The 12,763-nt window shown below is 48.9% G+C and overlaps 1 protein-coding gene across 1 annotated transcript; it reads left to right on the plus strand.

Moving 5' to 3' along the window:
- The first annotated feature begins 2,401 nt into the window (after positions 1–2,401).
- On the plus strand, positions 2,402–11,511 carry CACNG1 (calcium channel, voltage-dependent, gamma subunit 1). Its single transcript, XM_010131385.1, has 4 exons — positions 2,402–2,642; positions 8,498–8,572; positions 10,700–10,837; positions 11,155–11,511. Exons 1-4 carry the CDS (start codon positions 2,402–2,404, stop codon positions 11,379–11,381), a joined length of 681 nt encoding a protein of 226 aa, XP_010129687.1. The 3' UTR covers positions 11,382–11,511.
- Positions 11,512–12,763: the final 1,252 nt, after the last annotated feature.

Consider the following 12,763-nt stretch of genomic DNA (forward strand, 5'->3'; position numbering starts at 1 on the left):
CACCTGCCGGCAGTCCCCCAAACCAGACCGAGCCTGTGCCAGCAGCGGCAAGCGGCAGCACCCATCCAGTGGGACTACCCTCAGCTCTCGTAGCAAACCCACAGAGCCCATGGAGAGCAATAACCCCACAAAATCAGTTCTGTCCCAGGGACTGATGGCTCTAAGTCCCTTTTGGGGGGGCTGAGGACAGTGTTTCACCTCCCCTGCAATAAATGTGAGTGTTCAGTCTCCACTACCACTTTCCGATGATGCTCATCAAAGTTCATTCCTACTGCCACCTCCACTCTGCAGCTGAGGAGAGGATGAATTTTTACCCTTTTGATTTCGCTGAAGTTGTTTCCTGGATATGATCAGGGAACTCCAAACAAAGCCAAACCCTGAGGAACTTACCCAGCCCCGAGTACCTAAATGAGAATTTTTATCAACACTGGAAAAGACCCTAAGACCAACACCACAAAAAACTTAAGGAGCTCCCACTCCTGCAGTCCCTGTAGGTTGTGTTTGGTCCAAAGCATGATCATTACCAGCACTCGGCAAACAGAACCTTGCTTTGAGCCCACTTGTGCAAACACTTTCACTTTCTTACACTCAACTTGTGGAGGACCTATGGAGTCTGTAGCATTGAGGAGGCAAAGTCAGGATGCAGCTCCTAAGATCGACTGATGTCTAGTGAAATTTAACGAGTCTACTTCAAAAGAAAAGGCGATACATTTTTAATGTGTTCCTTTCCTGGTTTAAAGCCTGCTCCCTTGAGGATTTTCCTCTTTCATGAGAACTCCTGGTTCTGGTTTAAATGTCAGTCTCTAACATTTCTCCCAGCCCCAACCCAGCATACCACAGCCCTGTGCAGGGCTGTGAGCATCTTCCTACAGATGTGCTCGTGGTCTCTGGTCCCTGCCTTGCCCCAGGTACCCAACAACCTGCCCAGTCCCCCTCGCCTCTGGTTTCACACCACGTACCTTTGCTCCTTCCCATGTCTCCCACCTCCCTGGCAGGCCTGGGGCACCAGATGCCCATTCCGGGTTTAGACAGGTCACTCTGCTCCCCAGAGTGGGGTTAACCACTTTACATCCTATTTCAATTACAGTTATTTTAGATTGGTATTTTTTTAACTTACTCCTTATTTTCTCTCCCTTTCCCACTCCCCCCTTTCTCCTGAAATCCTTGCTTCAGGTTGTCCTCATTCATTGGAGCTGACACCTCTGCACCTGTACTTTGACATCAAATTGGGATGTTCATAAAACTGGACTGGAGTAGCTTTGATGTTATCTTGACATGATAACATGATATTTGTAGCTTTCCAGTGGCAATTTTTTAACCATTCTTTTGACATTCAGGTACTGTCACCCTCCTCAGTTTGCTGTCGCAATTGTGATTATCTCCGTAGTGGCCTATTGCACCGACATTATCATCAAACTAACTTTGTGATCAGCAGAAGCATCAAAGGGAAGGAGAGAGGTTGCCCCCAGCCCCAGTAATCTGGGTTCAGGGTGACAGAAATCACTTCTGAAAGAGGGAAACGGTGTGCCAGGCAAACTCTGGAGTTACTATGTGCATTGAGGCAAGCCTGGATGGAGGAGAAGCAAGTGAGCACTGAGAGCACATTTGCATAAGAAAAACCAGGCAAAAGGCACCAAAAAAAAAAAAAAAAAAAAAGACTACTCAGAATACGTCAGGTTAATTAAAAAATAATTATAATAAACAATAAACAATAAAATAAGTAAATTTGCTCAGTTAGCCACTTTCTTCACGCCGCAGCGCTCAGCTCTGGAGGGCTGTCCAGCTCTGAACTCCTCGCAGGCGCTGCTGCGAGCTGAAGGCGTAGGCGTGCAATTTGGGCTCCAGGGCTATTAAACTAATTAGGGTGACACTGGACTCAGGGCTGACACTATTATAAACACAGATGTTTTCATAACCTTGCTGAAAAGTTAATCATCCTATTAATGCCTATTTCTGGGCATGCTGCAAGTCAAGAGCTTACAGCCTTTGAAGAGCGGCTGTAGAGACTGAGCGAGCGCCCGCCTGGTCGGCTCGTGGGAATCCAAAACAATCCCAGCGGGACGGGGCAGCAAGCCGAGCTCTGCCGGGCACTGCGCTCGTTACGTGCATTAATAGCCTCCTGGCTGCGCCGGCTGACCAAGCCCAGCAGCTGTCCGCGGCCCGCCCGCTCTCCCACGGCGGACGGGGCAGCAAGCCGAGCTCTGCCGGGCACTGCGCTCGTTACGTGCATTAATAGCCTCCTGGCTGCGCCGGCTGACACAGCCCAGCAGCTGTCTGCGGCCGTCCCGCTCTCCCCGGGCGGCGCGGGGCTGACGTTTGTAAACGCTCAGATGCGCCAGGATTTGGGGAGACCTCGCGAATCACCCACCGCGCTCTGCCAGGAGCACCGGTCCGGAGCAGGATGGATGAGAACAAACCCCTCAAAGTCCGGCTGACGTTCTCCGTGATCCTGGTTGGTGTCTCGCTCCTGTTTGCAGCCGTAGTGACGGACCACTGGGCTGTGCTGAGCCCTAAAGTGGAGGGATATAACACCACCTGCGAAGCGGCTCATTTCGGGCTATGGCGACTCTGTACAAAGCGGATTTTTATGCAGGAGCAAGGTCCCAAAGAGAAGGGCTGTGGGCCGATAAGCCTGCCGGGAGGTAGGTGACCACCCACCGATGCACGGGAGAAAGCACCACGGGGTTGTGCCAGGCTTTGCTTAGGAGGCTGCAGGAGATAGCGGAAGGAAAATAGGGTCTGCGGTCCCCTGGCACTTAATATGGCATGAGGCTGCAGGGGGCTGTTTTCATGCTGGTCTGCAAACACACCTCACCACCTGCAAACACACCTCAAACGCGCGCTGTGTTGCCTCGCATGTCTGATTGTGGCCATGTTTGAGTCTCCTGCGCAGTAACAACAGTGGCGGGGAGAAAGGCAGGAGGATTGGACACGATGGGAAGCCCAGATGGAAACTGGGATGGAGGAAATTTTGCTGACATCAGCCAGGGGTCCCACAGCACCCTGGCATGCCGACGGCAGTGGGCAAAAAACAGGATTTATGGGCCCACCGTAGGTAGCTGGATCTTCAGGATTTCCATATCCACATAGCTATGGAGGACCGGCCTTTTCGTGGCAGGCATTAGGCTATCCCCAAGCTATTTCAGTAACAACTGTTCCTCAGGGCAGGGAGGAAGAGGGACCTCTGCAGCATGTGTTGCCAACTGCTAAAAAAAGTCATAAACCGAGTCTGAAGCAATTTCTGAACGACTTACTGAGCCTCCTCACCTCTTGGCAGAAGCAGCCTGGTCCCACGCACGTCTCCATCACAGCTTCCTCCGGTGCAGTCGGTAGGGAGGGCAGTGGGGGAGCAGGCTGGGCTGCTTTCCGGGAAGACCGTTACATTCCCATGGTTAAAAGGAGCTCATTATGCGTCTGCCGAGCGCAAAGTCAGCAACATTCACGCCGCGTGCACTAACACACTGCCTCCGTGCCTGAGCTACGCTGCTTTTTTGAAGGTTTATAGGGTACTGGGTGCTTTCCAGCACAGAAATAACAGGATTGCCTTCATGTTAAACTTGCAGCATGAAATGAGATATGTATGTTAGCACATATTTGAAAATTTCCTGTGAAAAATCTTACTGCCCAGCTTCTGTATGTTCCCTGTGTTACTGCAATTCTTTGTCTCTTTGGCCAAACTACGTGTTCTGATGAGAGGAGCTGAGCCACAGCATTTGGATGTGCTGCTAACCAAACTTGGGAGTGTGTCACCCATATGTTTAATGTCTCTCTCAAAGGTATTTATGAGCCTAGACACATGCTCTTCACTGTATGCCTTTCCTTACACGTGGAGGAAAATGCCTGCAAAAGGAAAAACAACAAAAATTAGTGGATAAACACCAAAATTGCACAACTGTGGTAAACATAAACCTCATAAACATGCAGCTGTCTGCAAAAAGCAGATCTGCAGGCAGGGCAGCACGAAAGCAGCTCCTATCTTTGACAGACATCAGCATGTGCTCGCACAGGCATTGAATCACGTCCCAGCGCTGCTGTTTTGCCAGGCACAGCGAATAACTGGGCGATGACGGGGGAGCTGAGCCTCCCGTCCCACCCCAGAGGTGGTGGTCCAGTTTTCAAAGTCGTTTGGGAGTTTGATGACATCCTGAGTCATAACCAGCATCCGAGGTTACAAAGGGTGAAATTTACACCTCAGTTATAATATAAATATTTTAATCCCTGTTTTTACTCACACCAGGAGCACAGTGACAGGGAGGGGGAGGGAACGGCCCCTGCGGATCCGGGCTGCTAAACGATGCTGCGTCCGCATGGCTCGCCTTAGATTGATTTCACACTTCTGGGAAGAGATGTCAGCAGGGAAACACCGGGGTGGTGAAACCTGCAGCAGTTGAGAAAACGTGAACGAACAAACGTGCAGTAAAAGAGCAGACGTGGGCTCTGGTTTTCCTGAAAACCATGAGACATAACCAGACGTTACTGCCAGGGCTGGAAAAGAAATCTCAGAATTTATCACTGTATTAGCAACCATTTACCAGTCACTCCCCGAGGAGGAAATGGATGGCACAATTAACATTATTTATTAGGTTTTGAGCTCAGTGCAGAACAGGGAGGATGACTTGGCTCGCAGTCCACAAAGCAGGGCTGTGATTTAGGCAGAGCTTTAAAATTTTACAGCACTCTTCCAAAGATGTTGACAAATTGGAAAGGGTTCAGCATCCCACTGTAAGAAATAAAAAGATCAGGGAGCGGGCTGTTAAACCTGGGCAAATTCAGATTAATGCTGAGCCGTTTGTAACAGTGGGCAGCGGGGCCGTTTACTACCGGCTGTAATCTGAGTTTGCCTCCACTGCCAGTAACTCCAGTGTTGGTGGTGTCCTCTCGTCTGCCTGCACGAGGGGCAGTGGCAGCGGGGATGCTCTGCAGCCTGCACGTGCTGCCAGCAGGTTAAAGAGGTCCTTGTAAAAATGGGAACCTGAGTTCAGGCAACCAGAGTGGAAAAGTGCCTGAGTCAGGGGGTTATCAGCAGGGCTGTCTCGTTCCCCATGTCTGTATGAGACTCACTCTGCAAGGCTGGTGTGACATTAAACTGTTTGGAGACGTCATCTCCAAAACTCAGTGTGTGTCAAAGGCTTTTCCCTGACTTCTTGGCCAGGTCTGAGCCCAAGGTGTGGCCCCGTCCAGTGCTCAGCTCTCACCTTAACACCTCCTCTGACCACAGCAGCAGGTCCTGTCTCCCAAACTCAATACAAGGGGAAACATCACATTAAAATCCAGATGTTTCTGTCCAGCCTGCCACAAAACCCCACATGCGAGTGTCCATCTCAGGTTAAAGAGCAAGGTGGGCTGCAGCCCTTTCCCAGCCTGTCACTCCAATGCTTGTGGGTGACAACTGCCACCTGAAACTCTGCATGGCCCAAACATTTCATGACCTTTCAGCCCTTTCTTCCCCCGTGAGGTCTCCATATTGCAGAACCTCAAGGATCAGCCGTAGTTCAATGGATCTGCACTTCTGCTGTGTCTCACGGCTGAATCCAACCCCAAGGCAGCGAGCGTCAAGAGAGGTTGGCTCTGCACAAGTAAAGGAAAGATGGTCATCCAGGAATGGTGGATCTGAAGGAAAAGGACCAGGAGGACTGTAAGAGTGGAGGGTGTGGAATGGGGAGGACACGGCGTGATAAATCATGTTACAACCTTGAAGCTCATGTGATCCGTAATGACCACTGAGTCCCAGGACTGTTCCCATCAGCACACTGAGCTGACCTTGTGGCAGAGATAATGCAATTAGGAGTGGAGAGAAACAAAGATTGCCACACAGTTTTCATCCATCATAAAACCCATTTTAAATCCTATCCATTATGTAAATGTGGTGTGACACAAATGGGCTTTTCTCTTATTAATGACGGCACCAGAGAGGCATTGAAGTGCCTCAGTTCTCTTCAGTAATAGGGAGCTTTCTTGAAACAGATATCTACAGCTCAGCAAAGCACCAAAGCATCTTTAAACTGAAAACAATATATCATTTCACCAAAATCAATCTAGTTATATTTTCCCACAATAAATGCATTTTCCAAAAATATCTCCACTAGAGCCAACCTGCTTCATAATCCCGTTTATGGTGCCTTGGCAGAGCTTTGCTAAAAGCCAGAAGAGACAGAGGCAGCTCCTTTTCCTGCAGACAAGCCCACCTCTAAGAGCAGGGTTTGTGAGCTCACCTTCTGATGAGCTGTCACGGACGGGAAGGAGTCCTGGACTGGTTTGGTTCACCTGCAATGGACATGAAGCTGTGCTGTACCCCCCATCACACCACGTCTGGGTGGCTTCTCCTTGGGCCTTGCACAGCCACCACGCCTGGGAACTGCTTTGAGTTCAGGCTTTTCAGAGAATGAATTAAAAACCAGACCAAACAATGCAGTATAAAGTGTCCCAGTTTCATCCCATCTCCTTTAGCGCAGGAGCCAAAGGATGCCCAGACTGGGATCACCAGACACGGTGCTCAGCCTCAGTCTGCTCAGAACTGGCAGAGGCACACAACCTCCACTCCGAGGCTCAAAATCTGCAATTTCAGTCATAAAGGTCTGAGTTCAAATGTGTTTTCTCCAGTCATTTGCAAGGATAATAAAGAGCAGTCAGTGTTCAGAGCTGAACACTACCCTAGACTCCAGCAAGGAGAAGCTGCAGAGTAAATAAAAGTCAGCTAATAAAATTAAGTAGATAAGAGTGCCTCAAAGGAATCTTCCACTAATGGGCCCAAAAATGCTGCTTTACAATTGCCTATCTCCTGGGAGAGAAAAATAAAACCTCCTTGAATCAGTAACTCCAACATCTGCCATTCACGTGACCCTCAGACCCAACCGGTAACATAGAGTACGCTGGTGTCCTCTTGTCCCTACACTTTAATGCTGTAAATAACCACCAAAATGTACTATGAGCCCCTGGGTGGAAACCTGCAGTGCACCCTGCATGGTCCTGCAGCGGGGCACTGGCTTAAGCTTTACCCTACGACTTGTGCTGAGCAGCCTGCCCTGGCCTGGATGCTGGAGAAGACCAGAAAGTCCTCCCAGACTTTCTTCCAGTATCTCCTGGAAACCGTTGCTCACTCCGTTATTTAGTGGACAAGAGATGCTGGTGTTAACCAAGCGGCCCTTTGGCACAGGCAGTGCCTGTATTTTGTACAGTCTTGGCACAATCTCCTGGTGTGATGGGAGTCCAGCCCGGGGTGCAGGAAGGGTGCTGGGGCAGGCACTGAGCGCGTCCTCTCCAGCCCGGCTCAGCAGAATAGCACAATCAGAGCTGGCGCCACTCAACGCGTCTCCATGATTGCACCCTTCCAGCCAAACTCCCAGTGAGCAACTGTTCTCCCAGCCCCACGCCCCTTCAAACCTTCAATTAAATTGGTTATAAATAGCAAGGACACCCTCCACCCTAACCCCTCTGCTGCCAAAGCTTCGAGTCAGCAGGTCATCACCAGACCCTTCCCCGTCCTGCTGAGGCTGGCAGCCTACCGTGTCCCTACTGACAGCAATGACATTGCTTCGCCGGCTGACTCTCACCAGGCTGACTACGCAACCAATACTGGGGCCATTGAGAGACTCAGCTACCAAATTCCCTCCTCCTGTATCCCCCTGCCCCACAATGCTGATCCCCGTTTGCTTCATAACCACTCTATAAATACCCCACGTACCTGGCAGCGTGCTCATGTTAAGTTCAGACAGAGCAACTTCAGAAAGTTTCCACTACCTATCTTTTTTAATAACAGACAAAAAAAGGCCCTCAGTGTCCCTACTGTCATAAAACACCATGTATTTTGCTGTATTGCAGTAGCCTCATCTCTGGGACCCCTGTCACATGGTGACATCCCCCCCCACCACCACCATGCAGCAAACTCCCCCAGGATGATCCCCCCTGCCAGCTGCTCCCCCACAGGGGTCTATGAGCTGAAGAAGGGAAGAGCTGTGAGGGAGAATGTGGATGAGGACACCCCACCCTCTGTTTCTGGAGTCCAAACTCACCACCAAGCTCAAGTGATCCTCCTATGGCTGATGCGGTGATGCCACCAAGGAACGGTTCGGCAGTGGCAAGGGGAGGCAAGCTGAGATGCCAGCTCAGCTGCAGGCACAGCAGGTCTCATCACCAGGAAATACAGCTACAGAGAGGAGGAAACATGTGACGACCAAAGAACAGAATGAGAAACATTATCTGTAATTCGTATTTTCAATAGACGAGCAGCCAGCGGGCAAAGCTCTCAGAGGGAACAGCCCACAGCAGGTATCGGAGGGGGCTTCAGCCTTGTCCATGCTGGAGTCAGTGGCCTGGTGTACGTGTGCCACTCAGCTGCTCCCGAATGACACAGATCCAACTCCAATTTTTTGGTATCACCAACGGTAGGGAATCTTAAAAACATTGCAAGCTTCATACATTGATAAAAGCAAATACCATTTTACTACCTTTTATCAGAGATTTCCAAGAGCACTAAATTAAATTTCCTTTTCTCTTTCAGAACACAACTGCTCCTACTTCAAGCACTTCACACCAGGACAGAGCTCGGAGATATTTGAAGTAACCACCCAGAAAGGTAAGAATGATCCTGAAGAATATTTTCCTAACTGGGGTGCACACAAGATCTAAGCTAAAGGGGTCCCCAAAATGAACGTTCAGTCATGGTTCCACTGAAAGCAGTGGAGGAATTTCTATCAGATACCGCCATCGGGGGGGAAATGTGAAAAAAAAATGCTCTGAACAAAGTCAAATGCCAACCTACTGGGCAGGAAGATTTTTATATATGATCACACTTATAAGTGTGAGTTTACTCAAAGTTGTCCAACAAATACATGATTATATCAATACACACAAAACCTGCAGCAATTCTTTTCAGCATAAAAAGGACTGGACAACATTGGCGCTATCCGTGATACCCTGGGCCTTCGCTGTCGAAGGAAGGAGACACTAATAAAAGGTAAATGAATAAATCACACCCCAAGCTGAGTCTTGACACTGCAAAGAAGAACAGAGACTCTGTGAGGGCCGTTAGGAATTTCATGCTTCACACCCATTTTATATGAAAGCCATGAGAAAATGAAGCGACCTGTGGAAGGAAGGAGGGAACGGAGATCCCACACAGACACACACAGTCCTTGTCTACAGCGCAGGGCTTTGGAAAACGCCTTTCACAGACACATTTCACATCACTAGTAAGTCCCTGATAAAGCCAAATATTCTGAGCTTTCTCCTGACGTGCTCCTCGCCTCTCTCGCCCTCTCATTCTGCACAACCTCCTTCCCGCTTTGCCACACGGCCTGTTTTGCTGTGGATGGAGGAGATGAGCTGATGATGACATGACAGTTATTAAACAATCTGCTCTGCTCCCAGGGGGAACGGTGACAGTGGAAAACCCTGCACATGGGTTTTCTCAAAAAGCAGTTTCCTCAGACAGGAAAGCCTGGGAATTTCAAGCAGATAGACGAGCATATATCTGAGTTACGCGCTCTTGCTCATTTATATACTATCAGATCCAGCCATCTCACCTTAAAAATACACCTAACACTTTCTTAGTAATTTCAAAGAAAAAAAAAAAAAACAGGAAGAACTTCTTTTCTTTGAAGTAAAAGAAAAAGCTTAAGCCCCAGCAGAAGATTTTACATTGCAACAAACCCTTCCAGGCAGTTCCAGCACACAGCAAAGAGAAACATTGAGGACATTATAATAAAACAGTGGTATGAAAAGCAAGGGGAACAAAGAGGGATCTGCTGTTCCCTTTTGCAGAAATAGCCACGATTCGATGGAGCTAATTAGGAACAGGCAAAAAAATTCTTCATGATCTTGCCTGGAAGGTATTTTTTTTTTAATGGCTTGAAAGGCAAATATCATCAGGCACTGTGACGTTCACGCATGGCTACATGTGTTAAATATTAAACTAATCTGGAAATGAATGCAATATGTAAATGAAGGCCTGAATTATTCAATTAGAAACTCTTCCCCTCCACTCACACACTGAAGTGTCCTTCAGCTGGGGGAAGTGTCCAGTGCACACCTTAGCTGGCGTAGCAAAACCAAGGACATTTGATGGAGGGTTTAATCCCATGCCCTGAAGAAGCTGGATTTTCTCAGAGCTGGAAATCGTTGTCTTAAAAGAAAAAAAAAAAAGGTGCTGTGCAAACACTTCACCTCTAGCCTCCTGCCTGCTTTGCTTGCTCAGATTTTGAGCCCCACGGAGCGCACAGCTGTCTGTCCACATCGGTACAGCATCGGCCCCATGCACAGGGGCCTTGTCAGGGCTCTTCCATACAGACATGGGTTAGAAATAGCGTAGAGCTGTCTACTGACTCTGAGAGCAGAGTGTGGAATGATGGAAGACATGAGAGCGTGGAGCCCAGGAAGGCTTCAATGATAACATCTAGGCAGCAGAGCTGAACCGACTCCAGCCCAGAGCGTCATCAGAGCAATACGGGTGCCATTTGTTCTTTCAGTAAGTGTTCAGAAAGTGTTTCCTCCTGCTGCTCTGGTTTCATACCCTTCACATTCAAAAGGCACATGGCCAATACTCGCCCCTGCCTTTATTTGAGGGAAATATTCAATTTACCTCACTCTACAGCAGCAGATTATAAGTATTTCTCAGAGTGACCTCCTGCAAAGTCACCACAGCTGATGGGAACGTGCTCAAGAAGTCCATACATTTGCTCTTTTGTGTGTGTTCCTTTGGCAGAATACAGCATTTCAGCTGCAGCCATTGCCATCTTCAGCGTTGGCTTTGCAATCATCGGAACAATCTGCGTCCTCTTATCCTTCAGGAAGAAGAGGGACTACCTGCTCAAGCCAGCATCCATGTTCTACACCTTCGCAGGTAGGAGACTCAGTGCTCACATACTTGCACTCAGTTCATCGAGAACTCCCTAGGGAACACCATTTTTCATCCACCACTTTCAGTTTCCCATCTAAGCCTTGCTAAAAGATCACGCTCAACAAGTGCTGACTTGGATGGCCTGGGTTCTAGCAGAGCTCTAAGCAGTTGCAAGCGTTGGTTCCTTCGAACGCTGAAGTCAGTGACTCACCTGTGAATCTCACTGCAATTCCCGCATGCAAAAAGACAAACAAGGTGGTTAATTAAGGATGAAAAATTGACAGCTGGTTATTCAACCCACTGCTCCTGTCTTCCGTCAGGTCTCTGCATCATCATCTCTGTTGAAGTCATGAGACAATCCGTGAAGAGGATGATCGACAGCAAGGAGACAGTCTGGATTGAGTACAGCTACTCCTGGTCCTTCGCCTGTGCCTGCGCCTCCTTCGTCCTGCTCTTCATCTGCGGCATCGCCCTCCTCCTGATCGCGCTGCCTCGCTTCCCCCAGAACCCCTGGGAGACCTGCATGGATGCAGAACCGGAGCACTGATGCTCCCAGCACCCATGAAACAAGCCAGGAAGTGTTTTGAAAAAGATTCACATTCTGTAAAATGTCTGGTCTCACTATCCACGTGCACTCCATTAACTAAGTCGGCACTGACCAAGGCATGTTCAATCATAATTATTGCTTTGTTTCTTCTTGTTTGGTTTTTTTTTTTCTCCCCTCTTTTCAAAGAAAGCAGGAAGCGCATTCAGCACCAGCACCAGCGTGGGTCGTGGTGAATGGCACTACCCTGTGCCAATTTGGGGATGACCTGAGCTAATGCAGTTGGGGTAAAATCTGTGTGATATGGCTCGTGCCACAGAGAACCATAGTTCTTAGGGAGGTGATGTGTGCGTAGCTGAGTATACTTCCCTGAGGGGCATCAGGCTTTTACACCTCACTTGGTCAGAGGGAGACAGGGAGAAAGTCTGTGGGCAGTCCCTTTCCCCATTCACACCATACTGCTCTACCTCCCTAAGAAGGGTTAGCTCTCCACTCTGGAGATCTTGATGCTATTCTTAAAGCGTTAAAAATTGGGGATAAACAATCCAACCACCAAACAAACTTTGCCCAGCATTGGGATAAAGATTTCTCCTACAAACTTACACCCTACAGTTCTATTCCAAATTAAGCACAAAAAACCTGAAAGATCTAGTTTTTGTTCTGCTTTAAAGGCAAAGCCAAGAAGTACTGAACATTGAGAGCAGTATTTTCCTTTAATAAAAAGTATGAACTTCCAGTAGTACAATTTTCTGGAAAACGATTGTGATGGATGATTCACTTGGCCCATCAAACTCTGCCAGGTCCAGAATGACAGTGTAATGCAGGATGTATTTACATCCTGCAGGACGTACAGAGCTCTCGTTTGTTCCTTGTGAATGGGATCTCTGAGCCCAGCGTGCTTTGCTCACTGCCTGTGCAGCTAAAGTGGCATTTTAGGAAAACCCTTCAATGTAGCTGCCAAGAGGGAAAGGACTTAGACTAAACACCCAGGAGAGTCAGCCCCGAAAACCCTACAGAAGTGCCTGGCTGTTCAGACGTGCTTGAGGAAACCGACACCCGCAGCACGGCTGGTGGGGGATGCTGCGGGGGCTGGTTGCGTTGCAGAGCCCCCACAGTGCTTGGCCACCAGCCCCACGGGCTCATCCAGCGCCTCCGGCTGAGCCCTTCGAACCATCACAGCACCCCAGCACCAAGAAGTGGGTGACTTTGGGGGTGGTTTTACTGTTTAATTTTCAGAATCTGCTCAGCATTTTCCCCCCAAGTAGGAAAACAGGTGTTTTACGCTGAAGTTTTTTCACCCGGTAATTTCAGAAGCAGAAGAAAAGGAGACTGCAGTGTCCTCCCCTCCACATGGAGCTGTCCACAACTCGAAAGAAAAACACAAC

The sequence above is a fragment of the Buceros rhinoceros genome, unplaced genomic scaffold (assembly GCF_000710305.1).
Source record: "Buceros rhinoceros silvestris isolate BGI_N320 unplaced genomic scaffold, ASM71030v1 scaffold352, whole genome shotgun sequence".
Taxonomy (NCBI): Eukaryota; Metazoa; Chordata; class Aves; order Bucerotiformes; family Bucerotidae; genus Buceros; species Buceros rhinoceros.

Excerpts from the sequence above, each read along its gene's own strand:
- CACNG1 (XM_010131385.1), top strand. The coding sequence starts at position 2,402 with ATGGATGAGAACAAACCCCTCAAAGTCCGGCTGACGTTCTCCGTGATC. Across the intron at positions 2,643-8,497 it reads GCCGATAAGCCTGCCGGGAG|AACACAACTGCTCCTACTTC; the intron begins GTAGGTGACCAC and ends TTTCTCTTTCAG. Across the intron at positions 10,838-11,154 it reads CATGTTCTACACCTTCGCAG|GTCTCTGCATCATCATCTCT; the intron begins GTAGGAGACTCA and ends GTCTTCCGTCAG.